The sequence below is a fragment of the Lepidochelys kempii genome, chromosome 10 (genome assembly GCF_965140265.1).
Source record: "Lepidochelys kempii isolate rLepKem1 chromosome 10, rLepKem1.hap2, whole genome shotgun sequence".
Classification (NCBI taxonomy): Eukaryota; Metazoa; Chordata; order Testudines; family Cheloniidae; genus Lepidochelys; species Lepidochelys kempii.
This window is the reverse complement of record NC_133265.1, coordinates 84622100-84635417: the sequence shown is the minus strand read 5'-3', so window position 1 is coordinate 84635417 and position 13318 is coordinate 84622100. Positions and strand designations below refer to the sequence as shown.

At 60.3% G+C, this 13318-nt stretch overlaps 1 protein-coding gene across 3 annotated transcripts; it reads right to left on the bottom strand.

The window, feature by feature from the left end:
• Positions 1 to 1652: 1652 nt before the first annotated feature.
• On the bottom strand, positions 1653 to 12946 carry VPS33B (VPS33B late endosome and lysosome associated). Of its 3 annotated transcripts, none has more exons than XM_073304594.1 (22): positions 12749 to 12946; positions 12151 to 12212; positions 11525 to 11574; positions 11017 to 11084; positions 10215 to 10260; positions 9740 to 9834; positions 9237 to 9341; positions 8610 to 8706; positions 8319 to 8396; positions 7557 to 7630; positions 6989 to 7075; positions 6705 to 6795; positions 6380 to 6454; positions 5894 to 5958; positions 5771 to 5825; positions 5632 to 5678; positions 5269 to 5401; positions 4783 to 4856; positions 3921 to 4022; positions 3400 to 3475; positions 3210 to 3326; positions 1653 to 2622 (listed from the first exon to the last, which is right to left on the bottom strand). In XM_073304594.1, exons 1-22 carry the CDS (start codon positions 12788 to 12790, stop codon positions 2543 to 2545), a joined length of 1719 nt encoding a protein of 572 aa, XP_073160695.1. In that variant the 5' UTR covers positions 12791 to 12946; the 3' UTR covers positions 1653 to 2542. The 3 variants fall into 3 exon arrangements, with proteins under 3 accessions (XP_073160695.1, XP_073160696.1, XP_073160697.1); XM_073304595.1 differs by having other exon boundaries at positions 12151 to 12209; XM_073304596.1 differs by lacking the exon at positions 12151 to 12212 and having other exon boundaries at positions 12749 to 12850.
• Between the last annotated feature and the right edge of the window lie 372 nt (positions 12947 to 13318).

Sequence of the window (13318 nt, the reverse complement as noted above, 5' to 3'; positions counted from 1 at the left end):
ACGACACCCCGGCACGCGGCGGAGGCAGCGCCCCGCCCCCACCTCTACGCCTGCGGGGCCTCGCTCGCCTTCCGCGGCACAAACCGACCCGCCTGCCCCCCCCGCCCACGGCCCATCCCCCGCCTTCACCGCACTGGGGACGGGGCGCTGGGCTGGGGGGTTTGGAATGGGGGAGGGGGCTCAGGTCAGGGATGAGGGGTTCGGGGTGCAGGAGGGGGCTCAGGTCAGGGGGTTTGGGGTGGAGGAGGGGGCTCAGGCCAGGGATGAGGGGTTGGGGGTGGAGGAGGGGGCTCTGGGCTGGGGAGTTTACAGGGGGCTCAGGAGGGGGCTCAGGTCGGGGGGTTTGGAATGGGGGAGGGGGCTCAGGCCAGGGATGAGGGGTTGGGGGTGGAGGAGGGGGCTCTGGGCTGGAGGAGGGGGCTCAGGCCAGGGATGAGGGGTTGGGGGTGGAGGAGGGGGCTCTGGGCTGGGGAGTTTACAGGGGGCTCAGGAGGGGGCTCAGGTCGGGGGGTTTGGAATGGGGGAGGGGGCTCAGGCCAGGGATGAGGAGTTGGGGGTGCAGGAGGGGGCTCTGGGCTGGGGCTGAGGGGTAGGGCCAGGGATGAGGGGTTGGGGGTGCAGGAGGGGGCTCTGGGCTGGGGCCAGGGATGAGGGGTTGGGGGTGCAGGAGAGGGCTCTGGGCTGGGGCTGAGAGGGCTGGAAGGAGCTCAGGCCTGGGGAAGGGGCGGGTGGGAACAGGTTCTGGAAGGGAACTCAGGGCTGGGGTGCAGGTGGTGGGTCTGGGAAGGAGTTAGAGCGCAGGAGGGAATTCCGACCTGGGGTGGGGCTCCGGCTGGGCGACACTGACCTCAGGCAGCTCCCAAGCAGCAGGGCTAAGGCAGACACCCTGGCTCTGCTCTCAGAAGCAGCCGCAGCGCAAGCAGGTGGGGCAGGGGCAGCATAGGGAGCTTCCTTGATCGCCCCTGGCCACTTCCAGGAGCTGCATACAGCCAGGGGAGGCAAAGAGCCTGCCTTAGCCCCGCTCCACCACCAACCGGACTTTTAACAGCCAGATCAACACCAGGGTCCCTTTTCAACTGGTCGAAAACCAGAGAGCTGGCAACCCTACTACACAGCCAGGACTGCCCCGCACCTTAGGGCCAGCTCGGCCCCTGTCTGCCATCTGCCCATAGCACACACACACACCTTCCCCCGCCCACCAGCACTCCCTGAGGCCTGGAGCAGCAGGGCTGGGGTGATCCCCTCAAGGCTAAACGCAGGTTTAACAGCCCTCCCTCCACTCCCCCACTCTAAGTTAACTCTCCCTCTAGCTTCTCCCCTACTCACTGCAGCAGTAAGTCCACCCACTCTCCAGCTGGGAATCATAGCAAGGGAAGGGAGCTGGAGTGGTCACCTAGTCCAGTCCCTGCACTCATGGTAGGGCTAAGCATTATGTAGCCCATTCTGACTGGAACTGCAGAGAATTCCAGCTGGGGGAACCTTCCAACAGCTGCTTCAAAGGCTCCATGCAAGAGGATACCAGACCTTCTTAGAAATATACACAAGGGGCAGTAAGCAGCCCCAGGGATAAGAACCACAGCCCATTAGAGACCAGAGACACTGGGACTAGCCTGTTCCCACCTCCCTGCCCTGTGGTTAGATAAAGACAAGTGCTAAAGGCTGACCAAGTATATTTTATATGGTACAGATCAATGTACCACTATTACACATTTCTGCCAGTGCAATCCTACGCTATTCAAATCCCAGCCCCAACTCCACCCACACCCCTCTGCTGCTGCACCTCCAGTCTACCCCACAGTACCCCTGCTGGTCCACTCCCTTCCCCCTGCTTGGTCCATCAATCCAGACTAGAGCGGGTTGTGTTTGGTGCCAGAACAGGTAGGCTGTTCTGTGAAGTGAATGAACATAGCACTCAAAATTCAGGTAACAATGCAATTAATTTTTCACTGGAGTAGAAGCCAGCTCCCCCCTGCCTAGTTAACTTCTCCAGGTGAACAGGCCTCAGAGCAGTGGAAGAAGGTAGTGCTGCTAACAGCCTGGAATGGCCCTATGGCTTCACCCGTGGCCCCAAGTACTGACATCTGTCCAAGGACGAGAAGGCAGCCGAGGGTGGGAGCCAGGGCACAAAACCCAAAAGGCCAGTGAGATCCCTTAACAAGCCACTGTCCCAATGGTGGAAGCACCAATACACCAAGCACAGGGACTTGCCTGGACAGTGGGCCCAGGGGCTTGAAGCATGACAGAGACTCAAACACCCTTGGTCTAGGATTGGAGAAACAACAGCTTCTTCCCTCCTCTAGCCTCCCCAGAGACACGTCACCCCCACCCACTGAAGGTCTCTTCATCCATTTAAACCCCAATCTGCAGCCTTCGGGAAGCCCAAGGAGAGGCTCATGGCAGGATGGGCTCCGTGTCTGCCCTGCTCCGGCTGCTGATGTGTAACGCTTCAGTAGCACATGTGCAGCGCCTGGGCAGTCTCCACTGTGGAGCGTGACCCTGACTGGCACAAGCTGCTCTGCCAGGGCTGCAGCTCACCCTTGCCTCACACCTTCGCCTCTAACATGGCGTCCATCAGCCGGGCGCTGCTTGCGATGGCTGTCGTCAGGAATATAAACTTGTATCCTGAGAAATCCAAAGAGATGAAAGGAAAATGGAGGAGACCGAAGGGCAGAGAGAAGTGGGGCTGCCAGGCTGCAGCTGAACCCCTGCTAGCACCTGGCACTGTCACCACTCAACAGAAGCAGTATCGCTATGCCAAGTACGGGGGAGATGCTCAGAGTGCTGCTGTGAGCGGGGTGGGGGAACGGGGTGTTAACTCCTCCAAGCAGGGAGACGCTGGGGGCGCCCAGAGCAGGCATCTGCCCAGGCCAAAGGCATGTGATGGGTCCTTCCCTAACAATTGTGCGTGGCCCCACTTGCACCGTAAGAGAGGTCTGTACCCCTCTGCACATGGACACAAGGCAGGAACACTGGGGGGATGGTCCAAGGCTTTAACCTCCCCACTTTACCATGTCACAGCCTGAGAATTAGCCTCTGTGGCAGCAGCAGGTCTGGTTTCAGTAGCCAATGGCACAGTGCTAACTCACTGAGTCTGTGCCCAGGGGTTATACTCTGGGTCTCTTTCAGAGAGGGAGATGGGCAGTTTCTGGCTGCCCGATCCTTCGTCCCCAGCAGTGGAGGAGACAGTAACCCAGTGTCCTGGCTGGTACCTTTCTCCTTCCCCAGGAATCGGAGAGCAGAGATCTCAGAAAAGGTGCAGCCTCCCAGGAAGACTGCTAGGATGACACGCTGCACCTCCCAGGCAGGATTCTCCTCCGTGACCGGCTCTGGAAGGAGCAGAGGATGAAGTGGAACAGCTCCCCAAGTCCCCCCCGCAGCGATCCCAGGAGCAGGTATTACCTGTAGGAGCAAACTCATTGCCATTCAGCAGGCGCACCACCTCCTCCAGGCCCAGCCAGCCCTTGCGCTCCAGCACCTGAAAGGAGATGCGTAGGGGACAGTCTGCCAAGGGCAGGGGAAGCAGAAGAGCACCATGTGGCAATGGGAGCGACTTAGGCCCAGAGCAGAGTAAGAGATCAGCTGCCAACCCAGGGGAGGAATAAAGGGCACAGGACGAGCAGGCAGGCAGTCCGGTGCCTCACCTCTCCAGGAGCAGGTTAGGGACATTTCTAGCCCATCCAGCCCCAGCCAGGGGGCCGTAGTCCCAAGCAGAGGCAGGCACCTGTGGCCTACCCAGCAGGGGGATCTGCAGGGCAGCATAGCCAGACCCACAAGGGCACCACAGACCAGGAGACACTTGCACAAACCTGACTGCTCCCAAGGAAGATGGAACCCCACATGACAAGTGACAGGAGTTCCCTGCACCCCACAGCATGGGCAGCTCTTGTCCCCCGGGGTGGGGTGCGCACAGATAGACTCACCTGTTCAATGATCTTGCAGCTCAGGGGGACGTAGGCCCCACTGAAGACATAGGCCATGTCTCGGGGCACCTTCAGGTTGTATTCACCATCAACACGGGGGATCTGCAGAGACAGGCACGTTACAGCCCCCAACAGTGAGTGAGCTATCGGTGTCCTCTGGGAGCAGAGGCTCTGGTCTGGACCACCCATGGGTGCACCCTTTGGAGTGCACAAATACATGAGACACTGACCTGGCTGCTCTGGGCAGGACAGTCCCCAGCCAGCTAGCGAAGATCCAGTGCCAAGCAGGCGAGCCTCGCACTGTTGTCAATGCAGCAAACTTGGGCCCTGGCAGCCAGCCGGAAGGTGCGAGTTCCACTGCCAGGGACCACCAGGACACACCTCTCTGCTGCTCTCAGCCACTGACGGGGCACGGGACGAGCAAAAGCCCCTAACCACACAGGCCCTTTCCAGACTACAACTGCAGCCTGGAATTCTCTCCAGAAGCCTATGGGAAGCCAGGCCAGCTCCTGGAGTGCAGGCACAGTGTGTTCACACTGACCCACTCCGCTATACAGGGACGTGACCCCAAACACTGCACATGGCATCACATTGCCTGGATGGGGGGGGGCAGGTCCACGGCAGGGAGGAAAGGCCACAGCCTCCCTTAACCCTGGAAGGGAGGAAGGGACCGAGCCACCATTGCTACCCGGACCCCAAGGGTAACTCTCTCTGGCTCCCCTGCTGCCCTGCACAGGGATAGCCACAGCCAGGGCCAGAAGAGGGCAGCCAAGGACATCTAGAGCCAGCGATGTTACACACCCCATCCTAGCAACAGTGCTGTGGGGGGGCAGCCTAGCCAGCAGCTCCGGAGGGGACCTACCAAGCCCAGCTTCTTGCTTAAGCCTCGGAAATTGCTCTTCCTGGCCAGAGAATTAAAAGCGTCCGTGAGTTTCCCTGGAAAACAAGGCAAAGAAGTGGTTTTGAGCCAAGAGCCCCAGGATCCCCCACCAGCTCACCTGGCCTCAATAGATTCTCTCTGGCTGGCAAGAGCTGGCGTGAGGTGTGCCCACAGGGATCGCTGCTACGGGGCAGAAGATACAGGGAGTGAGTTTTATTTCCCCTGGGGCTGAGGGGTGACCTGCTCAAATCTGCAGGGTCTCCCCACTCTCCCCACCCAGCCTCCCACTCCAGAGCAGAGCCAGCTCCCTCCCTGCCCAGCCTGAGCTGGGAGAGGCTAGAGCATAACCCGGGTAGACATAGTGAGCACTCCTCTGCAGCTCTGGGAGCAGAGAGCACGGGTAAGTGCCCCAAGATCCTCCCGCAGCTAAGAGGAAGGCAGGGCTCGGCACTCAGAACTGCCCCATACCTGCTGCTCGGTCGGTCACCAGCTTGCTGACTTTGCTCTCCACAGCGGTCAGGGTCTCCCCTGGGGCCTGCTCCGTCAGCAGCCCGATGCGCTTGAGGTTATGAAAGGTCAGCAGGTGCTCAGGCCCGTAACTCTGGGTGGCAAGGGGAGATGGGGAGGTCAGGCCAGAACTCTGGCACCCAGGCTGGGTGGGCCTCCCCGGCTCTTGGGTCCAGGCCAGAGCTTTCCAGCAACATAAGAGAGGAGAGCATGCAGAAGCGAATGTTGGCACGTTCCAGCCCCTCCCCCCAGTACCACCTTCCCCACCACGCAGGCGCTCCCCCCCACACACACACGCTCCCCTGTCCCGTCCCCCCCACTCACCTGGAGGTACTGGGTTTTCAGGGAGCGATAATCCTTAGGGATCAGCCCTGTGGGGGTTTAACACACAGGGAGAGCTGAGTGAAAAGCCCCATAACCACATCCCCCCACTGCTGCCCCTCTTCTCCAGCGAGAAGCTCACCATTTTCCGTGACCGACAGGAGGCACATTAAGCGCAGACTCTCGCTGGGGGAGACCTGCACAGAAATTGGGAAGGGTGAGCGAGTGGCCAGCCCAGCCCATCCCCGCCCGGCGCAGGACTCACCTGCCGGTCAATGTGCTCTTCTATGTAGCTGGTGCTCTCGCGGATGTCAAACCCCTCCAGGAGAGCTAAGGGGGGAAGGGAAACAGTCACCTGCACCCTCAGAGCGAGCCCTAGGCCTGGGGATTGCCAGCCTCCTGGGATGGTGGGAGGAAGAGCCTGGGAATCAGGACCATTCCGAGCTCTGTCCCCACTGCCCAGTGACCGCCCGCTCCACTCTGCCAGCTCTGGGAGGTGCATGGTGCTGCTCAGCTCCAGAGGGCAATGCCTGGTGTTCCTCACTAAGCCCCTTGGGGAAAGGGAGCACCCTGCATGCCCTGCCCCCAGGCTGGAGAAGCACGTTTAACACTTCAGGTCCCACCAGCCCCAGAGCACAAGCACCCATCATCTCTGACAGTGGCCGTCTGGAGTGCTGGTGGCCAGGGAGGGGAAGGGCAACCAGCCACAGGTGGTGGTGGAGCCCAGGCTGTGCTGGCAGGTGACACTCACAGTGCTCAGTCTTTAGCAGCTCCTGGAAATCCTGCTTGGTTTTCTTCTTCATGATGGACTCGCAGGCGCCAATATCTGCAAGCCCCAGACAGAAGAAATCAGTGAGGGGTCTCTGCACAAGACCCCTGGGGCCACGTACTCTCCATGCAGCCTGGGCCCGCATAGCCGGGGACAGGGCTGCCAGAGGGCATAGAGGGAGATGCCCTCACAGGCCAGCAGCCTCTAGCCTGGCTGGGGTAATGTGCACCACTTGCCAGCCCGCCCTGGCATTAGGGCAGATGTCCTCAGACACCCTCCATTTCCCCCACCACCCACAGGTACCTACGCAGGCTCAGCAGGCGGTGCTCCTGCTTTAACCCCTTCAGCTCCTGGGAGACAAAGTTCTTCATTTGCTTAATGTCCATCCCGCGACGTCGCTGCAGGAGGAGAGTGCGTCTGAGCACTGGGCTGAAGGGAAGGCTCCTCCCCACCCCCAACAGGGTGAGGGAGAGCCAGGGTGGGGAGCAAAGGGCCCAGCCCAGGATGCGTGAACCCCTCGGCAGCTGATGGGGCTGCCCCGGGGCAGGGTGCCCCTCAGGGCCATGCCCAGGACGACCCTGTCACACTCACGTCATACTGCGTCTGCAGGTTCCGCGCCTTCTGACTCAGGAAGCCGAAGACGTTGGAGAAGTGCTCATTCCGGATCTCGCTGAACACCTGCACCAGAACAGCCACAACGGGGTCAGCCACCTGGCCAGGGCCTGGCATGGGATTCCCAGGAGAGAGCCCCCATGCCAGGCACAGACACGCCAGTAGCCAAGCATCAGAGAGCACAGAGAGGGTGCATTGGCTAAGGGGGGGGGAGAGGGGGGCGCACCAGGCTGCACCTACAGCTAGGAGGGCAGTCAAAAAACCCCCAGCGACTGGGCTTCCGAAGGCCACAGGCTGGGGCTCCACATGGGCATCCAGAACGGATCAGCCCCCACAGGGCGGATGCCAGGATGCTGGGGACTGCGGTTCTACAGGGCAAAGGAGCTGGTATCAAAGTCCCATTTCTACCATCTCTGGAGTGGGCTCTGCCTCATACCACAATCAATCCAACTACCCCCACTGCTACTCTGCCCACCAGGCTGGCACTCGCCAGGTTAGCAGGGCCCCAGTAGGCGGGGCGCAAGCTGGGCAGATCAGCTGGGCTCACCTTGTCCTGGGCATTGAGCAGCACTTTGAAGCTCCTGTCAGAGGAGGTGACGTCTGGCCCAAAGTCCACGCTCCCTGCCGAGAGCAGCAGGAACAGTTACAGTGCCCAGACCACTGCCCCGTGCTCTGCCCTGCGGCGCTCCCAGTGCCCCGGGACAGGCTGTTCCATTAACCACCCACACAGCCAGCAGGATGCAGCCTGGGCTATCAGCCACACTCAGCAACCCCAGAGCTGGGTGCTCTCTGCGCTCCGAGGGGAATCCACACAGCTACTGCCTGGGGATGGGGTCCTTGGCGCCTGTGCTGTGCCCACCCCGTAGTGCTGGCTTACGCCTCCCACAGAGGCATCTGTGACAGCCCCACTGGAGACAGGGCACCAGCAAGGTGGGCCACTGGTCTGACATGTGCCATGCGTCCTGCCACTTCGCATGGAGCATCCTTGTCTGTACCAAGAGAGGACACAGGCAGCGAGCAAAGCTGCCAAAGGAACTGCCCCCAGAGCACGACACCACTCATGTGCCAACCCCCACGCCCCTGTTAAAGGACTTGGGAGGCCATCTGCAACGGCCAACATTAGGTAGCTCCCCCCTCCCCCATCCCAGCCTCCCTGGCCCCCTTCTACATGTTGGGGAGCTGCTGAGGAGGATGGACTGGGACAGAGATCTGTAGGTGCTCTCCTCTCCCTGCAATCACACCCCCACACCCCAGGCAGGGCCCCCTTGCCCAGCCCCGCTCACATTTCTGTCAGCCACCCACAACTTACCACATTTAATACGAAACGTGTCATCCACCAGGCCCTCATACACCACCTGGGAGCAGAGCGCTGTGACGTAATCCACATCTGCAACGAGAAGCACAGGGGCACATGCTGGACCCCTCCGCCAGTGCTGGCTGCCCCCAGCTCACTACCTCAAGCCCAAGAACAAGCCCCTCAGCAGTTCCTAGAAAGAACCCACTGCCCCTCCCCCCAAAGCCAGCCCTTAGAGACCCCCAGGCCCCTGCCAGTCACCGGCCCACAGCAGCAGCCCACGCCTGCAACCAGACCACCCCCTACCTCTATCCATGAGGAAGACATGGCTGATCTCAGGCCTCCTGGCTTGGCTGTCACCCTCGCTCTCCTCCACCAGCTCTCGCCACACCTCATAGACCATCTGGGAGAGAGGGGAGGCAGCATGTTAGTGCCCATATATGCCAGCCCTACCACGGGAGCCAGCCAGCCCCAGGGCCAGGGTCCCCACACGCTACAGGAGCTGGGAGCAGATCAGCAAGCCCCCGCCACCCGAGAACAGGCCAGGACAGCCTGCCAGCAAGAACGAAAGCTGCGAGCCCTGGGGCCAGGAGCAGGTGGCTGGGTCCCCCTCAATCACGTCAGCAGACCGATTCCCCCTCACTCCTCCCTTGATAGGGGGCAGGCATTTCCCTGGCCCCCCTCCATGTGACGCTCCCTGCTGGACACACTTATAACAACCAGCAGTCACTCCGTGGGGGTAAGCCCCTATTTCACTGGCCCCACCTGGAAACTCACAGGTGGGATGTTTGTATGCCTGCCCCCCATATTCGTACAAGTCCCCACATCCCTGAAGGGATTCAAATGAAAGGGCTCCCACTTCCAGCAACCAGCCCTGTCCCCAGAGCAGGAGACCCCACCAGGCCAAGCCTCCCAATTGTGCAGCTCTCTTACCTTGGCACACCTGCCAATCCCATACGTGTGAGTGAAAGGCCCAAAGAGGGAGTTCAGCAACTGCAGAGCTCGAGCGACCGCACTGATCCAGCGCTGATCCCCTTCCTGCAGGACCCACAAGAGCAACAGTCAGCAAACACTCACTCCCCAGGAGCCCCCGGCCGGGGCAGGCTGGGCCCCCAGGAGTCCTCCGCAGTATCTAAACAGGGACATGGACCTTGCCCAGGGTGCAGTCTCAAGGCTCTCAGGTCTCCAAGGTGCTGACAGAGGCACCGGAATCTGTTCAGCCCAGTGGACATCTGCCAGCATCTCCCAAACCAGCACAGCACTGGCAGTCTGCAGAGGCCAGCCCACCAGACTGGGGGTGGGGCAGCAGGTGAGGGGCATGGGGGAGGGGAGGGGTGTGCACAGCTTTGAAAGTCCTGCCCCCACCCTGGCTCGCTCTCCCAATGGCTTTGCTGTGATGCTGCAGGGATGATTTCCCAGGGAACTGTGCCACTGACCAGGAAGTAGTCCCGGAAGAACTCAGGCAGCTCCATGCTGAGGAGGTCATCATCCAGGGGGAGCAGGTAGAAGGCCCACTCATCACAGGTCACATCTGAGGTAGGGACAGAAGAGAGCAGAGACAATGTAGTCCCAGGACCTGCTGTAGAGATGGCCCGAGGGCTTGAACACACAGGCCCTGCCAGCCACACTGCCCCTTCCCATCCTTCTCCACATAGGCCCAGCCTCTCCCCCATCAATGGTGGGGTCTATGTACCCCTCCCGTGTCTCCATCGGGGGATGTTCAGGAGCTCTGTAATTTGCATTCCCTTCTCCACGCCCCGGGCCAAGACAGCACATGGATGCCTATTCCATAGGGGACAAGCCCTTGTGTTCTACTGTCTAAGCTTCCCCAAAAAGCTGGGTCTAGGCAATGGACTGAACGACGTCCCCTTGAGGTCCCACAGTGCCGGTCACATCACCTTCCCCACTCACCACCATAGATTCCCTCCTCCTCCAGCACCAGCTCACAGGTGTAAAACTGCAAGAGAGGAAGAGGCTGGTTAGTGCCCAGGCAGCTCCCGCATTGTGGTCAATGGGGCGTGACCAAGGGCTCCATGGCAGTGCATCGGGCTGGCCCTCTTAGCCGCTCCTTTCCAGACATGGCAACATTTGGTTTTGGTGTCAAACTTCTGGACAGGAAACTGGGAACTGGTTATTCTGACTCTGTGGGAAGGGAAAGCTGGGTGGTCAGGATAGTGGGGGCGGGAGGGAACTGGATATGTGGCAGGCATGAAGAAGGAAGGAAAGGTCGCATGTGGGAGATGTGGAGGGGGTCGGACACAGGCCAGGTGTGAAGAATGGTGAAGGTTGGGTGAGCAGGGGGTGAGGGAATGGGGAGGGGGGTCGGACACAGGCCAGGTGTGAAGGAAGGGGGGGGAGGGGGGTCGGACACAGGCCAGGTGTGAAGGAAGGGGGGGAGGGGGGTCGGACACAGGCCAGGTGTGAAGGAAGGGGGGGAGGGGGGTCGGACACAGGCCAGGTGTGAAGGAAGGGGGGGAGGGGGGGTCGGACACAGGCCAGGTGTGAAGGAAGGGGGGGAGGGGGGTCGGACACAGGCCAGGTGTGAAGGAAGGGGGGGAAGGCTGGGTGGGCAGGAGAGCAGGGGCCTGAGGTTACTGCAGTTCCTCTGGGTTCAAGGCTCTGTCAGGATTAATAAATTAGCCCCAGTTCCCACCCACTCCCAGAAGAGGAAGCTTGGGCTGGTGCCTAGCATGGAAAGGACAGCCACACTGACCTTCTGGGGGCTGAAGATAATCTTGTACTTCCGGCTCCTCCCTGTCGCCTTGTCAGCATTGACAATATCTACAGACACAAGACTCTGGTTAACTAGACCCACTAAAAAACCCTAAGGTTAAACCAGTGCAAGGTCTCTTGTGTAGACAAGCCTGAGGCCCTGTGATCTCACAGGGCACGTGACACACCAGCCGGACAAGACAGCAGACTTCCGGGTGTGCACTCAGCCTCTGGCCCTGAGATCCAAGTCACCCTATCCCCAGATGCTAGCACTCACCTCTTGGAATTGCCCAGCACCAGCTAACCAGAACACCAACTTCACCCCCACACAGCGATTACCTAGAGCCTGACGATCCAGGACAGTAACCATCCCCCTCACACAATCGCCAATATCCCCGGCACCAGACAGTGGAGTCTGCTAGCCAGTCCTACCCTGAAGTCAACCCATACTACTTGCCCTATATAAGTAACCACTGATATCTGCATTGCAAGCAACAGTTCCCACTCACCAGCAACATACTTCATGTTTGTGATCCGTGGCCGGACTAAGAAGCACAACCTGGAGTGAGGCAGACAGAGACTCACCAACTGGGAGGTGGGGAGGGACACAAGACATGCACAGGAAATAGGACCCGACACTTCTGGAGCCTTCCCCTCCTCCCACCCATGAATGCTATGCTGGGACCCTCCCTGGTAAGCCAGACACACACAGTGAAAGCAGGCGCAGAGAGGCAGGCAGCTTACTGAGCTGAAAGTAGGAGATGGGAACACAGCGCCCTAGACTAGCTGCCTGAGCTCTGCTTGTCACATCACCAAACCCCCAAATATATCCCTGCTCCCAAGTCCCACAGCAGCCTCTCAGCACTCACTTCCCTGCAGTGCTGACAGCCAGCACCAAGCCCACACCCTTGAGCTCACTCAGAGTCATGGCCCAGGCTGAAAGGGCACAGAGAAGAGGCTGCTGGGAGAGGGCATGAGCCTGACACAGCACTGCTGAGAGGCAGACCCCTGGGCAGAGGGCAGGGCAACTTGCAGCATCTCTGGTCAAGCCTGGGGAGGAGCAGAGTACAGCTGCAGCTGGGCAGGCTCCAGGAGTGACCCACACAGAGCCACGGGGGTCAGGTAAGAGACTCACTGGTCACTAGTGCTAACGATGGGTTTGTTCTCCACTTTGTACAGCTTGTCCACTTCATGCTGCTAGAAACAGAAATGGGAGGGGAGTCGAATGTTAACTTACAAACCCCGCACAGACTGTCGAAGCTGATTCCAGAAGCCCCCTTCACAGGCCGCCAGCTGCTGCACAAAGCCAGATCGCCCTATGTGTCAGCGCCCCGCAGCTGCCTGCTCATCAGGGCAGCGACCTGGTGATGCAGCGTGTGAAGCAATCACCACACACGGCACTGAAGACATAAGGATGTGGAACAAGAGATTTCCACTATGGGCTAATACAGGCAGCTCTCTACACACAGCTCTGCCAACATGTCTCAGACCTGACCATGTCTGCGGCCCTCAAAATTGCTGTTGATCTAGTTCTGGGCCTCCCTGTGCAGAAAAATACAGTTCCATGAACAGGGATAGCAAACGTGGACGAATGTGGACAAGGTTGAACTCACTGCATTTGCAAAACCACTTGAACAGCTGCCCGTGGCCCCCAGCCAGCTACCCTCCCACCCAGTACCCAAAAGCAACGCCTTGGTTTAGTACTGCCCTGGCCAGGGTGCAGCTGCGGGTACCTTGAGAATGGAGACATTGGCGATTCGGTCCAGGGGGCTCATCAGATCTGCCTCAATGAACAGGTCCTTCTTCCGGGGAGCTGGGGGAGGAACGAACAGAGCAGTATGGGTGTCGGGCACAGCTCCCTGCAGCGAAAAGCCCAGCCCCAGCGCCAGGCATTAGCAGAGCCTTGGAACAGGCTGTCCCAGAGGCCTCTCTCCCCACGAGCTGTAGCTCCCCTGCCTGCCGGCTCCGCGCTCCCCACAAGTGCAGCTACCCCGGCGGGAGCACCCAAGACTCCCCCACTAGCAAAGGTCGCTGCATGCAGCTGCCTTCCCAGGGAACATCTCGGGCTCAACGCCCTGCAGCAGTTCTGGGGCAGGACCGGAGAGACCCTCCACGGGCCGGGGCCTCCTCCGCCAGCCGGGAGAGTGCGTCTGGCCAGGAAGCAGCACCTCCTCCGGCTTGCCGGGGCCCAGCCCGGGCGGGCGGAAGAGGGGGGAACAAGGGACGGGGGTGGTCAGCCCCGGGGGGGGGCGGAGAGGGGTGCAATGGGGGGGGCCCGGCCCCGGGACTCTGAGATAGCGCGT

What these genes read in the sequence shown, in the direction of transcription:
- VPS33B (XM_073304594.1), bottom strand. Translation starts at nt 12,790, where the DNA reads ATGAGCCCCCTGGACCGAATCGCCAATGTCTCCATTCTCAAG. An exon ending in GGATTGGCAGGTGTGCCAAG is followed by an intron (nt 8,707 to 9,236) that starts GTAAGAGAGCTG and finishes CCTCTCTCCCAG; the next exon opens with ATGGTCTATGAGGTGTGGCG. An exon ending in TGCTCAATGCCCAGGACAAG is followed by an intron (nt 7,076 to 7,556) that starts GTGAGCCCAGCT and finishes GTTCTGGTGCAG; the next exon opens with GTGTTCAGCGAGATCCGGAA.